The sequence below is a fragment of the Anomalospiza imberbis genome, chromosome 3 (genome assembly GCF_031753505.1).
Source record: "Anomalospiza imberbis isolate Cuckoo-Finch-1a 21T00152 chromosome 3, ASM3175350v1, whole genome shotgun sequence".
In the NCBI taxonomy this organism is placed as follows: Eukaryota; Metazoa; Chordata; class Aves; order Passeriformes; family Viduidae; genus Anomalospiza; species Anomalospiza imberbis.
The window spans coordinates 78,641,142-78,656,325 of NC_089683.1; the positions used below are offsets into that span (position 1 = coordinate 78,641,142).

At 37.3% G+C, this 15,184-nt stretch overlaps 1 protein-coding gene across 6 annotated transcripts in view; it reads right to left on the bottom strand.

The window, feature by feature from the left end:
• The window catches only part of BIRC6 (baculoviral IAP repeat containing 6), a 173,740-nt gene that overhangs the window by 136,323 nt on the left and 22,233 nt on the right, over positions 1-15,184 (bottom strand). For all 6 annotated transcript variants that reach the window (XM_068185299.1, XM_068185301.1, XM_068185298.1 and 3 more), the window contains exons 7-11: positions 14,045-14,267; positions 13,775-13,935; positions 11,883-11,941; positions 9,764-11,158; positions 974-1,123 (exon numbers count right to left, since the gene is read on the bottom strand). In XM_068185299.1, the coding sequence (XP_068041400.1) occupies positions 974-1,123; positions 9,764-11,158; positions 11,883-11,941; positions 13,775-13,935; positions 14,045-14,267 (1,988 nt within the window). The remainder of the gene's footprint in view (positions 1-973; positions 1,124-9,763; positions 11,159-11,882; positions 11,942-13,774; positions 13,936-14,044; positions 14,268-15,184) is intronic.

A 15,184-nucleotide genomic window follows, 5' to 3' on the forward strand; every position in this document is an offset into this window, starting at 1 on the left:
TACAACTTTTAAACTTCTCTCAGAGCTTTTAGTGACTCAGTTTGATGCCATAGCAAAATAATACTCAGTTTATCTGATCATTCCTGTGTACCTAACAACTCTTTGGAAACCATTACAGAACAAGATCAAGCAATACTACAATGTTTAAATCATATGACTACTTAAAGGAGGACCTGAAGCTTGTGGACAACCTAAAGATACAGCTACTTTGAAGTCTATACACAAATAAATCAATTTCTTATTCCAATAAGTCATATTCAAGGCTATACTGAAGGCTGGATGGGAACAAGATAAAAAAAAGGAAAATAATTTCCCTGTATAGTACTGGCAGAATTTAAACAGTAATGGTCATCTATTTGACTCATCAGGATAGTGAGAGTTATTATTTGCTTGGAAGTCACTTATCTCTGCTGATAAGGGAATGCATCCATTGAAGCACATCCTTGACATCTATATTCTTTTTTGCTTTATTTGCCATTAGCAAAAGAAGGCTGCAGAAGAAAGCCATAGACTTTTTTCCCCTCACATATGGCACAACACTTCATTTTCTAGTGATCTGCAAACTTCAGGAATGGCCTCTTTGGTGTAAAAGAGAAGAAGCAGGAGAAATACAGTCCCCAAAACAACTGCTGTAATACTGCTTACAAATAAACTTACAACAAAAAACATCTCTTCCTTCTTTCGACTGACTCTTGAGGAATAAAATCAGGGTCACACAGTCTGCCACACTTAAAATCACACGTAGAGACTGGAAAATGTCAAAGTGTTTTGTTTTGTTTTTTTAAATCAGGACCTGCTGAAGTGTTATGCTTGTACACACCCAGTGACAGACATACAGCAACTACAGAACTCTAACTTTGGGCAGCAAAAAAAATATCAAGCAGCATGTTATTAAATAATTGCAAGTCATGTTCAGATGCAGCTTTCAAAAATGACAAAAGTATTTTGATACATGTACACATGTGCAATTTACCTGTAATGCCTGGACTAGAAGGGTTGGATAAGGGCTTGGTGCCTTCTGATGACTGGTCTATGCTTTTGGTAAGGGACCCATCTACAAGTATATCAGCTTCATCGATGTCATCGCAGGTCCCTCCAATCTGAAGGAAATGAAGTTCCCCACCTAAAATCATCACAGACAACAAAAGAAGAAAGTTTGAACAGGCATACAGCTAAATTCAACTCACAAGACAGTTTGCACTTAAACTGCTATGCAATTATGACAGTATTTATGCAGGACCTGAAATCAGTGAAATTGAACAGGAATACTTACTTTGCTTTACTGCTACTAATTTTTTTCAGGGCAAATGCAAAACAGAACTACAGAAATACTGCAGTTGTAAATGGCATCAAAGGTAAAAACTGTATGGGGGACAGGTTTTAAAAGGCAATTAACAAAGGAAACCTCAATAGAAACCAAAAATCCTAACCATTATGACAATTCCCATAAACCAAATTTATGCTTATTACAGAAAATATTCTACCACGTCAAGTGAAGGCCTACACTACCTCACCTGTACAGAGTGCATAAGCCTCCTTTTAAATTTCAATATCTGAAAATTGAAAATTAAACTAATTTCTCTAAATTCTCCTAACTATGGAGCTCTCCACATTATTTCATCAAACCTAGAATTCAAACACTGATCAAGTCGACAGACAGAAGAGCCAAGCCCAAAATTTTCACTGGACACAGTGTATTGAAATCATTCAATGGAGCTCTCCACATTATTTCATCAAACCTAGAATTCAAACACTGATCAAGTCGACAGACAGAAGAGCCAAGCCCAAAATTTTCACTGGACACAGTGTATTGAAATCATTCAAGGAGGTTGCCCATTATTTACCACTACAGATACGCATAGATCAATTCTATCATTTACAGACAAGTCATAGAACCAAAGAGCACTAAGATCCTCAGGTCCAACCATTAACCCAGCACTGCCAAGTCCACCACTAAACCATGCCTCTAAATGCCACATCTGTACACCTTTTAAATACCTCCAGGGAGAGTGACTCCACCACCACCCTGAGCAGCCTGTTCCAATGTTTGGCATCCCTTTCTGTGACAACATTTTTCCTAATATCAATTCTCCCCTTGAGCAGCTCGAGGCCATTTCCTCTTCTCCTGTCACTTGTTATTTTGGAGTACAGGCCAACCCACTACAATCTTCTCTCAGGTAGTTGCCCAGAACCATCAGGTTATCCCTGAGCCTCCTTTTCTCCAGACTAATCAAGCCCACCTCCCTCAGCTGCTCCTCCTTCAACTTGTGCTCTAAGTCACTGAGCAGGAATGTTTAACTTTAGGTAATGCTGGGGGAGGGGGTGGGGTGAGAAGAGCTGTTACCAGTTCCCGAAGTTACAGGAAGTTGAATTAGTAGGATTCAAATCAAGAGACAAATCCAAGCATAGACCTTAATGTGATTTTTCTGAAAAATTATCAGACTGACCTTCAGCATCTGACTAACATTATGACAAACACTGTTATACAAAATATCCAGGTAATTTGAAACAAAAAAAAAAAAACAAACATGAGAATAAAAATGTAATAGGACCTCAAGATAAAAGCGGGTATATGTCCTGTACCATGAGGGGTGAGGGGAGTGAAACAGAGTGATAGAGAGGCACAGGGAGAGTGTGAGGCACAGAGAAAAGATGTGAGGCACACAGCTTTGGGTTTTTTTGAGATCTCACTAGGAAAGGCCTGACAACAAATGCCTTTACAACTCACTCTTTTATGAATATAGAAAAACAAATCACTCAAATGGCCAAAATGGTCACAACAACTCTATGGTCAGGATCAGTGCATTGTGCTGTGGGAAAATCCACCCCAGGTCTAGGTAATGTACAAAAGTAGCATTCCTGGGATCTGAAGGGATGGGAGATTTTGTCATTATCTTTATCTTTTTATTCTATCTTCTCAAAACACCTATTCCATTAAGCTATTTCTGGTTGGGTCTTTTCTAACTGAGATCCACTAAGAAGCCTGTAGCTCCCCTCTCTCCGTCTCAAACCACACATCCTTGGTGCAGAACAGTAAAGTACATCCCAAGCAGACCCCAAGAGTGGAGGGGGAAAAACCAGTTCGAGCAAATAACACTTTTGAGTTTCCTTGAAATTAAACAGCTCATTAAATAAGCAATTTTCCTCAAACTTCAAAGAGAATTTGAGACACATTAGAAAACACAGATGTTGACAGCTTCATTTGGTAGTAAGTCAAATTAGTTTGTGTATCACTTTGTTTACTGCGCAGCAGCAAAAATGTCCTTACCATTTTTTCCATACAAGAGAATAGTCATAATTCCTGCATTCCTGAAAGATTCCAGCACTTTTCCAAGGAAAAATCTGTGCTAAACTTGAGATATCTCACTTCCTCTCACTCGTTTTTAAAAGGTTTTGTAATGAAGTTCACCATGAACTTAAGTTGTACAGTATTAGCCTCTGCTTATGCACGCTTTTCCAAAATGCTGTAGCTGGCTGTGCCCCTGTATCACAAAGGAAGCATTTCCTCTCATAGAACATCCAAAGATGACTTTCTGATGTTGCATGCTTCATTACTTGTTTCAGTGATACTGCAGTTCCAATAGTCAAGGGCCAGTGAAAAAATCTGCATGGAAGTCAATGCCTTTTTTTTCTTCTTTTTGTGTTACTACTATTGTTTGCAGCACTAGGCTGAAAGAGTGACTTATCCAGTGCTTTCTAATTCTAGCCAGGGAGCAAACATCTCAAGTAGCAGTTTATCTGAAGGCTCCCCTGCTTTCATCACTTTGACAGAGGCAATAAATATTTCTGTTGTACTACCAAGAAGATAGGAAAGCTGACACTGACTTACTCAGTTATCACAAAAGAGACAAATTGGAAACAAGCATCATTATACTTCCTTCAAGAAACAGGTAACACAATCAAAACATTGTTAATTTAATTCTGAACTGTATTTAAAACATGCAATTTGCATGGATTCAAGAACCTGGTGGCAATACAAACAGAACCCAAGAATCATGAATTTATTCAAATAAATCATAGGCTTCCTTCTGGCAGAACAGTTCCTGGTTCCAGGAAAGCAGCACTGGAACAAGCTAGAGATCATGCCAGAGACTAAGGCCACAAAAGTCAAAGCCAATCAGGTGAGATGTTCCTGCACTCTAGAAGGAGTTTGGGAAGAGTGACACCATTGTCATTAGCAAATCACAACACAATGACATAGTTGAACAATAGACGATTAATTAAAAGGAATTAGAAAACAAAACCATACCACAAGCAACTATGCACTACTTAATTTATAGTCCCCTCCTTCTCTTGTCATTGGTTAGCTCTAAATGTGCAAGTTCAGAACACTTGAAAAATGTCGTCAAGAAAGCTATCCCAAAACCTCACTTGGAGACACTCCAATTTAAACTACTCTAGGAGATTTTAGCTATAAAATTCTGCCTTGACTTTAAAAAAATATAATGCAATTGAATAGGGACAAGTGAAAGTTACCATGTCTAGAAAGAAATAATTAAAAGCCCTGTTAAAAGATTAAAAAAAAAAATCAGCTAGACAGCTGTTCTGTAAGAGAGGTTGTTGTGAATCAGATAATAAACCTCATTCAATTTCCTGCTCAAAAGTGCAAACATTCCACTATGTATACACACACATGGTATGTGCGAACTCCAGAGCTGCTTGAGGAATTCATCTGTATGATTACTGGGCCTGGTTTTGCATATCTCATCAAGAAACTTGTGGACTGAGTTGATCAGATCTTTTGGGAGGGGAAAGTAAAGTCTGCTTTGTCTTCTTCTTCTTCTGCAAGTTTGAAAGGATTGGAGATATTCAGCTTGAGACAATAAATGGTTGGAGAAAGACAGCACCTAAATAAACTCTGTTTTTCCCTACTTTTTTGAAGAAATCTCTTTGCCATATTCATAATGAATGGTACAACAGATATGACTCCAGTGACAGAGATGATAGAGACTAAACACTAGTGAAAAAATTATCATCAAGGGCAGCATGCAGCAGGAGAAATTTCATGAGCAGGCAGTTAAATCTCTGTCTTGAAGATGTTTGCGAATGGTGATCAGTTGTCTGTTTCTGAATGGGTAAGTATAATTGACCTTGACTTGAAGATGAGCTCTTAGCATCACTTCCAGTACTAATTCCGATGTGGAAAAAAAATTGACTTCTCAAATTCTGTTAGACTCCATTACCAAAAAAGGCAGAAAATTGAAAATACTGAATTGACTCCTTAACTTCAAATACACAGTACACACAGGACAGACAAAGTCTAATGACAAGGAAGATGTAATCTAAATCAGAAAAAAACTACAGAGTGTGATTACTACACTATTTACAACTTAAGAGCAAGAAAGCTGCTATAAATGAAAGGCATGAGATCTGGGAAAATCAATTCTCAAATGTATCCAAGTGCCATCCAATTCTGCCAGGCTTGCAGGTAAGAAATATCAGCATAGGCAAGTCACCCTGGACATAACAAAATCCAGCCTGAAAAAATACTTTTTCCCACAAAAAGGAGGGACTAAAAAATTCTTGTTGTATTGTAGCACCTTTAAAATGTTATAATGTAACAGATTCAAAATTTCAGGTGAGCAGAATCCAGCAATAAAAAACTCTGACCCTCTTAAACACAACATACTAAACTTTAAATATCAAAAGACCACCCAACAGCAGTATCCACATTTAAAAACAGTACCTGCTGCCTTGTTTTAGAATAAATTACTTATTTTCTTACTTATCATTTTGAATGCCATAAAAGCAGAGTTTAGACTCTTACTAATGATTCAAGAAAAAACATCTGAACCCTCATATGAGAGCAGTAATATCCATTAGTAAGAGGGATATTAAATACAGTCTACCTTGGCCAAGGGGAAGAGAAGAAAGCAAAATTCAAAGAGACTAAAGTTCACAATGTTTGCTTAACAGAACTGGAAACAAGAATATACTTGCAGACTTTCCCCCAGAGGTCAAGCTCAGGTAATCCTTGCAGAAACAGGTAAGTACCTGAAGCTGATACCAAGAGGTAACATTCTGAAGCACGACTCACAAAGATGGATGATATCAAAAGCAGGTCTAAAACATCTTTCCATAAAACCACTCCAGAGCCGAAGCACCCATTCACACAGAAGTTTCTTTTTCAGTCATATATTAGAGGCAGCTATGGAAAAATTTTGTATAATCTACCAATGAAAACAATACATCAACAAGCAGGAGAAACAGAAGAAAATGCTATTCTGCATTCAGAATTTTCCAACATTAAAGTACCTCTTTCCCTACTCTGATGTCCCAAACAAGTAAACAGGAAAGAATACACTGCTCATGCCTGAATGTTTTCCAACATCATCCAAGCATTTCTAATGCCATGTATGCTCCAAAACTTTCACTTTAAATTTTCATTTATATCTTTGCACTACAAGCACCTTTCTAGACAGAATAATGTTGAACACATCAGTTCAGTAGAATACATCAGTAGAATACAGTTATTCTACTTTCAGTGTAGAAAGTACTGTCAGACTGCAGGCACCATCGCTCTTGTGGCAGTAAACCTAGAGGAGCAAGCACCTCTAAGTGATTTGCAAAGAAACCTAAGAAAACAGCACTCAATAAAAAAATAGTAACAGCAAAACCCTCCATCTTCAGCCACCTAGCTAAGCAAGAAATTCTACCCATTTAAAGCAAAAGTTTAAAGGATGATTATTATTCAAGACAAGGAAAATTATGCAAAGCCTATTTCATATATTAAGCTATTCAAACATACAATAAGATAGAGGATTTTAAAAGTTATAGTAATATATTTTAAGTTGAAGTTCTTGATTTGCTTTTTCTTCTAGTGTTCCTGAATTTTATACCTTTTATGCCTTATTTATAAATCTTTCAGTTCAAGTCATTCTTTACCAAGTGACGTATTTTGATAATTTTTTTGACTCTGAGGCTTCAGACATACCTAGCATCAGATCCTGAAATCCAGACGTCTAAAGGATATTGACCCCCAAGTATTTATGATGGCTTTGGACTTAATTTCTCGAAAGTGACAAAAATATAATAATGACTGATATGCTAAAAAAGGAATAGAAATTGAAGCCTCTAAAGACATTTAAGCAATGAAAATAATGAACTCCAAAGTCCATGGCTAAAAAAGGAATAGAAATTGAAGCCTCTAAAGACATTTAAGCAATGAAAATAATGAACTCCAAAGTCCATGGCTGAGCAGAAAATGGAAGTTCCAAACAGACATGTAGTGGGTGAAAATGAAAGATAAGAATAATCAGTGTTTTGGGTTTTTTTTTTAATAAAGAAAGTACTATATTCAAAAGAAGACCCTTGGAGGCTGACTTGATACCTGTAGCATACTGGGCTACAGAAGAAAAAATATCCCAAAATCTCAGTCATCTTAAGGGCAGCATGAACGAAAGAAATCCAAAAAAAGCTACTGATAAATTACTAGATGGGTATTATAATATTGAGAGAGATGTACTGCAAAGGCAGAATGATGTGCTTGTCCATTACTAGTAAGATGGATGTATTCTCCAGTCAGCAACAGAGATGGTGGCTATCTAGGCAGAGATAAAATACTCCTAATACACACAGAATAAATGCTTCCATCTCAAGACACCTGTATATCTTACACTCCATGCCCCTAAGAGGTTTAGATAATACCAAAAACTACAAGAAAATTATTACCATACACACTAACATTGGATGGAAAAGTACCATGCACAATAAGCCCTTTAACTTTTATCATGAATCTTAAAACACAAGAAAGGCAAAAGCGATTTGATGAAAGAAAGAAATTGATAGTAATGAAATTCCATAGGAAAAAAAAAATCTATTTGGAGGCCTTTTCAATGAGATTGCAGTTTGATCAGCTAAGTATAAAGTCAAAACATTATGACATGGTGTCCCGGAGTGACTTTATGATGCTTGTATCCCCATTCATCTGTTTAGCCCAGAAATAAGTTTTGCACCTTTAAGACTGCTTCTGAAAGTGAAGCGGGGGAGAGAAGAAGCATGGAGCTTGTTATCAGAAACTGCACTCACTCCTCCACATTCCTGCTCCTGGACTGTGCTGTCTGCAGCACGGACAGACAGTGGGACAGAGCTCTCCTTTGCTTTTAGTTACTTTTTAGCTAGCTGAGACAAAGATGTTCCTTGAACTGTGGTTTTTCTTCTTCTTATAACTGTTTAAACCTGCTCTGGACTGAAAACCCAGAAGAGCACCTGGAACTCGCACTTGCGGCCCACCGGGCCGGGCCTGGGCCACGGCATTTCCAGTGCTGGAGGGACTAATAACAGACTGGGTGAGCTGAGCTACAGCCCAAGAAGGGGACTTTCTGAGTTTGTCATCTCTTCAGATTGGCAAGAAGTTTTTTATTGTTTAATATTGTTCATTTTTTGTGCTGGTGAATGCTTTGCCTGTTAAAAAACTGATTTTTTCCACTTTTCTCCAAGGAAATCTTTTCCCAAACCAGTTGCAGGAGGGGCCACTTGAATTTGCTTTCTAGAAGAACCGCTTTGGAGGTTTTCTCCCAAATATGCCCTAAACCAGGACACATGGATATGATATGATAGAACCGTTTTCAAAGGCAAGTAACAGTTCAATTAGAGTTCCATTTTAACTAGGAAAAAGCGTGCATTATTAAATGCAGCTGGAACAGTTTAATAGATATTTCTTCAAAAGCAATCACTGAAAGATAACAATTTAGTAAATATGAATGTTACCCTTGGGAAACTGCAAACATAAATACTAGTTACTAACTTGCAATGTTTTCATTGGTATTTAAAAAGCAAATCTGAAATGCCCACTCCCAGAAATCTTTGCAGGTGAGTTGAGAAACATGGAGCCTTTAAGAAAGCGGAGATGTTTACAATAAACTTGACTTTTTCTGTTGGAAATAACAAGTAAATCTGATTTAACATTTGCTCATAGGAGCACTTTATAATTAGTGTGACACCATCATGAAAGGAAAAAAGGTATCAATTTCAATTCTTCTAGTAAAGAAGAAGCTCAACATGGTATCGTGGGAATTTATTTGAAATGTATGAACCACCCCATCAGCTTAGTCCCTCTGAGAGCCTAAGCATTTCCTCCACAGTTTCAATCAACTGCAGATGAACTAAACAGAACACTGGGACATGGAGGAACTCAGCTGGATGGCACTCAGAGCTGTTTCCAATGTGACACAAGGAAACGGGGAGTTGTGTGGTGGTTTAGGGACTTTTACAAAGTAGTTGTTACCTGGGCTTGAGTTACACTCCCCTCCTACCTGCCCCCTTCCCCAAAATAGCTTGTGTTCATTTGGAAAAAAGAATCCTGCATAAATAGTCTGGCTCTAACACTCAAGAAAGTACAATCCCAACTTCAAAAAGCTGAAGCAAAACCAGAAGCATGCTTCCTGAATGAAAATACACTGGGATAAGGTATAAAAGCATTATCTTCTCTGCTCTCTTGAATATAATCAAGTACAGGCAGAAGACATTTTTCCAGAAAGGGAATTCTCTATCACAGAAATAATTACATACAATAATGACTTTTATATGTTTTTGACTTAAGAAAACCTGTGCCTCTTCAAGAATTAAGACACACGCAATAATTACTGCCATTCTAGATATTAAAACTGACATTCAAAGTGAGGAATTAACTAGAGTCCATGCTTCCTAGACCATTCAATTGTACATAAATTCAGTGGAATTTGAAATTTAGATTCTAAATTCTGTAACATAATCCAAATACAGTAAAATCAATATTTTTTTTTAATTTGAAGGAAAATCTTACCTTTGGTGCATGCACATAATCTGTCTGTGCCCGAACAGTATATCACAGAGACAAACATATCTGGTTCCTCAGTGCCCTCTTTTTTAGGTGGCTCCACTTTGGCCAGAATTTCAAAGTTTGAAAGATCTAGTATTTTTACATATCCTCCCTGAGTAGTTATTACCAGGTGCCCAAGAGTAGAGATCTCAGATCTTCTCTCTCTCCCACTGCCATTTTTAGAAGATAATTGTATTTCCTCCACAGGCTCCTCACAGTCGTCCTCTCGATTATCCAATATATCTGGTGGGAGCAAAATCATTGAGGTAATTGTGTCTTGGGGGTCTTTGATATGCTGGATTTTTACTGGTTCCTCCTCTAGAGTAACTATTCTAGTGGCATAATTCATCTTATAAAGCACTAGGTATCCACCACTAACACTTCTCTGTTCAGGCTGAATTATTAAAGGAGTTGGTACATCTGCTGGTGACTCATGCTGGATTACATCAATACTCGTGCCATTCACTACAGCAAGACTTGATTCTAGTTCCCCCTTCCTTCTATTACATAGTGCCGAGTTTAATTTATTTAAATTATTCAAGGCCTCTACTTGATTTATTGCACTCAGAGATTCAACAGGACAAGTCCGCAGTCCTACTAACAGATGAACTCCATCTGCACAGGGTGTGATTGAATCTACACACAGGTTCTCCTCCTCTGCAAACTTGGGCAGACGCAGGCACTGAACCAAAGTCCCAGGCTTGGGAACCATAGAGCTCCACTTGTCCGAGTCCGGAGATGTCAGGTTGGCTGCAGCATCTGCAAACTGCTGAATGTAAGTCACAGGGGGGTCCTGTAACAGCAACTGTTCCTGACTGTCCAGCTCCATTTCAATGATCTGTGGAACTGTGAAACCATCATCATGTATACTTTTACTCATAATATTGTTCATCTGTGAAAAGAGTTTTCCTGCTTTTTCATCAGACTCCTTTATGCTGTACAGCAGCAATACAGGCAAAGTCCTCCTTACCAGAGGGGAATTCAGTTCTGAATTAGTGCAGGATTCGTTGTCAGTTGATCCCTGTTCCGAGACACTCTCACCTCGAGTCCTGCTTAAACCATCCAGTGATCTCTGAGAGTTACTGCTAACGGGAGAGGTAGCAGGTGATTTGTATGTTAATAGACCTCCAGCTAATAAACAAGGAAAGGGAATGTTGTGTTGTTCTAGATGTTTTTCCTTCATCTTTTCACTCTTACAGTTGGCCAAACAGGGATTTGCCCCAAGTTCTTCTAGATCTTTAACTGTGTCCTCCAGAACATTTGCAACAATTTCCCACTGAAGTTTTTCAGGTTGCTGAAGAACGCTGAGAGCTGTTATATCAAGGCTGACTTCCATCGTTTCTTTTTGTGATGTATGCCCTTTAAAATAAAAATGTTTAACATAATACAAATGCTCAAAAGACAAAACAGGAATCATACTGCAAGTATAACAGTTTGTTGGAAAAAAGGATCTTTTTCTATATCTCATGCTCTTTTTTTCCCTACTTGGTGATCCTTACTCAAAGATGTAAACCAGATTATAGAAAATAAACATGTAGTCCTCCCTCCCTCAAAATTTCTGACTCAATCTCTAAGAAAATAACATAAGAACACTATGCATAGCACCATTCTGCTTCCATATAAAATCTTTATTCAGTAAGAAATATTTTATCAAAGTGCATACCCTTAGGGAAACAATCAAGACACAGGAACTTTTTCAGCAATCCCCTGAATTTAAAGGGTTTCATACAGCTGTAATTTGTTCCTGTTCTAGGAAAGGTCTTTTATCTTGGTTTGTGTGCTTTATTGACAGCAAGATAAGCAATGTCTGTTGTCAAGTAAGACATTTATTAACTAACAAAGTGCAGCAGTTTTTCTTTTCTCCTGCATGTCATCTCTCCATCACACAAACTTAAATACCAGCATTCCTTACAATGGTAAATCCATTGAAAAATCCTTTTCCAAGGTAAATGCTTTTCCTTTTTTCCTAATACAGTGAATATAATATCATCAGTTTTGACAGGGTTCTTTTAAAAGCCTGGAAGAAGAACTTCCTCTTTGACCTCTAAACTATTACATATATAACAGGTCAGATATAACCTACCCGTAACAGATTCCGATCTGGAATGCTCTTCACTGTCTGAATCCTCCAGTAAGTCATCACTTGAAGGAAAAAAAAAAAAAAAAAAAAAAAAAAAGACACCATGTACATGCTAACTGCATGCTTATTTTTAATTAAATTAATAAAAATTCATAAAAACCACAATGTGTACTATAGCTGGCCATTCCTTTATTCCTTTTAGCCAACATTGTTCATCCATTGATGAGTTCATCACAGACACCAACAGCAAAGACTTTTTCCTCCACTATTGAACCAGTAGACTAGATTTCTTTATGCCTCATTGTATTTCCTACAATTCAAGCCTAAATGGAATCAAAATTAAAAAAACAGTTCTCAGGAATCTTTCCAAGAAAAATAAAACCATACAATCAGGACATCTAAAAATTAGTATCAGCATCTTCAAATTCCTCAAAATCATCTCTGGAAAGTGGAGCTGGCAGACTGGCCTTCAATTCTATAAAGCAATTTTTTAGCTAGTACTGAAACAAGGATGAACAGTGTTGTTGGTTTTAAAAATACTGCCAGATAAATCTTTTTGTCATAAAACCAGATTCTGTTCCAAGACACCTTTTCAAGAGAAATAGGCTCCTGAGTAGTTCTAATAATATATAAATAATTAATGCATCTGACTTTTCCAATAAAATAAATTATTTCCTATTACAGGCTTATTACACACAGGAAGACAGCAATCCCTTTGCAGCTTCAGGTAAAACTACTCACAGTACCAAGTCAGATCCTCAAACTTCAACAAACTGGATGCTTATTCCTCATATGCAAGAAATAGATTTTTGTGGGGTCAAACCTGATCAACATGGCAGACGTAATTCAATACTTTGATTCTGATCCAGCTTCCCCTTAAGCGGAGAAGTGACAGTAAATTCCATGTAGGTTAAGTGAAATGGAAGATGCTTAGTTCTAGGCAGTATGATTGCACTGTCCGTTATCCAGCTCTTAATCTTGGTTTAATTCTTTAACTATTAAGGAGCTCCCAGCCCTAAAGCTACAGTAATAGTTCAGGCAGCTGCTGATGTTGCCCATGTCAGCAGAAGAGCAAGCTTCGTGTTTGCTCTGCACTACTGTACATATCACACTAATAATAAAACCAAACATTTACGTCACTGTGCATATAGCAGCACTGTTACCTTCTTCTTTACACTGAAGTTTAAGAAGAAACATTCAGAAAAGTAGTAAGACTCCCCAGTCAACTTTTGCTCTAAATTTTCCAACAGTTATTCACTCTGTTGAGCTTTGGTAAGACCAGACAAGAGCTCCCAGTAACAGACTGCATGAAGCACAACTGAAATACTACCTTTTCTCACATCACACTTTCAAAGCACTGACATGCCCTCTAGCTTATATAAACCCTTGCAACAGGACTAATTTTTTTAGAGTCTGTATACGTGTGCTAACAGCATGCAAGGAAGTATAAATTCCTAGCACATCCAATCAGTTTATTTTCAGAGTGACATACTCAGAAATTACAGAGAAGCAATCAGAAAAAAAACATGTTCCAGAAGTCCATGAGGAGCCTTTCCTTTAAAAATCTGAAATGTATAATCCATAACTAAAATGAAAAGCTGATCCAAAACTTGTATTCCCTTCTCTTTTTACTCTGCCTCTGAAACATGAGCATAGAGCAGCAATGAGATCTGCAATCTCTCTGCTAGTGGAGTATAAAACTGGAACAGCAGGAAACTGGCTTAAAAACAGAAATTTAGATTAGTCTTTTTCAAGTGTTGAATTGTGTACAGAGTGACTAAAAATATTATTTCCATAAAAAGAAAATTACCAATCTTATGTTACACAAAGCATGACTTTGCTAAATGGCATTTACCACTCAAACATCATATTTCTCATTTGGTAGGCTGGCATACCTGTCTCCTTCTAATTTTGGTATGTCTGAGCAGCTAGAGGAATCTTCTAACCATGCTAGTGTTGGTCTCCTTGAGTCAACCCCTGAGCTCTGCTCTCCTGATAACATAAGTTGCTGCACAATAGCGGGATCATATGCATTGATTTCAAATTTTAAGTGGACCTGAGAAATAACAATAAAAAACAGAAGAGGCATTTGATTTTGAATCAAGATATGTAGATATGTCTGATCAGTAAATAGTTGATGAAAAATAATTATTTATTTTGCATACCTTCATAAGTTTGGAAACATCCCATATGCAGATCTTTCCTCGTTTTGTGGCAGCAGCTAGAAAATGAGGGCAACTTCCAGATCCAAAGCAGGTTATTCTGTCAGTACCATCTGTGCAGGGAAATTGCGCTGGACTTGTTGCCAGTGTGACTGAAAGAGGTACATTCTGAGTGTGCTCACCCTTGACAAATGGACAGTTGGGGGAATGTCTCTCATGTTCAGACCTTTCCAGATTAAAAACAAACACAAAAAACAGCCATTTTTTACTGTGAAAACTACACACAGCATATATAAGCTAAGCCCTAGAAGTGAAGCTGAAACAGAACTGTTTGAACTCTATGGCAGTCAACCATACAAAAGAGTTATGAAGTTACTAACACAGTTTTCCCTGCCGATTCTCAATAGCAGACTGTATTAAAGACTTTGATCACTCAATGTACATTCATATTCAAATGGATCAATCTACACAATGCTCTTAATATAATTAGCCCATTAAAAAAAAAATTGTTCTATAGGAAGTAGCCCATCGTGTCCCCATGAAGAAAAGCCCAGATTAAATTACTGTACATTAAAACGCTAATGTTACAAGTAACTTTAGAAGCAATGTCCTGGTTTTAGTTCTATATCCATAATTTAAAAAATCAAAACTGGAAACAGTCCTGAATGTCACATTAACCAAGCACGGAAAAAAACGAACCTTGATATACAACTAAGGCAGAGACTTGACAAGAGCAATTACATGGCTACAAAATGTCTTGAAAATCATAAGTGAAAAGAGTAGACAAAAACTATGAAGATAATATTACAAGGAAAAGTTTCCAGCAAGTCAGGAATCTGACGTATTCAAGAAAAGATTATACATTACCAACTAATCAAGAAAAAATTACATTAAGAACTCTTTAATCTATGTAAGGTCCCACATTTCTGTCACTATACGCAATTTTAGATGACTCAGGAAACTAGTAATGGATACTGCAATTTCACATAAAAGGCAAATATGCACTATGCAGCCATGGCAGTTTTTGAACCTGAAAAGAGATGTATTCTAGTCACAATCAAATAGAAGACTTAGTTTAGATCCCTGCAAAGAAGTATTGGCTGACAACTCTCAAGGAGCAATTTGAAATGAAACAGCAAATCA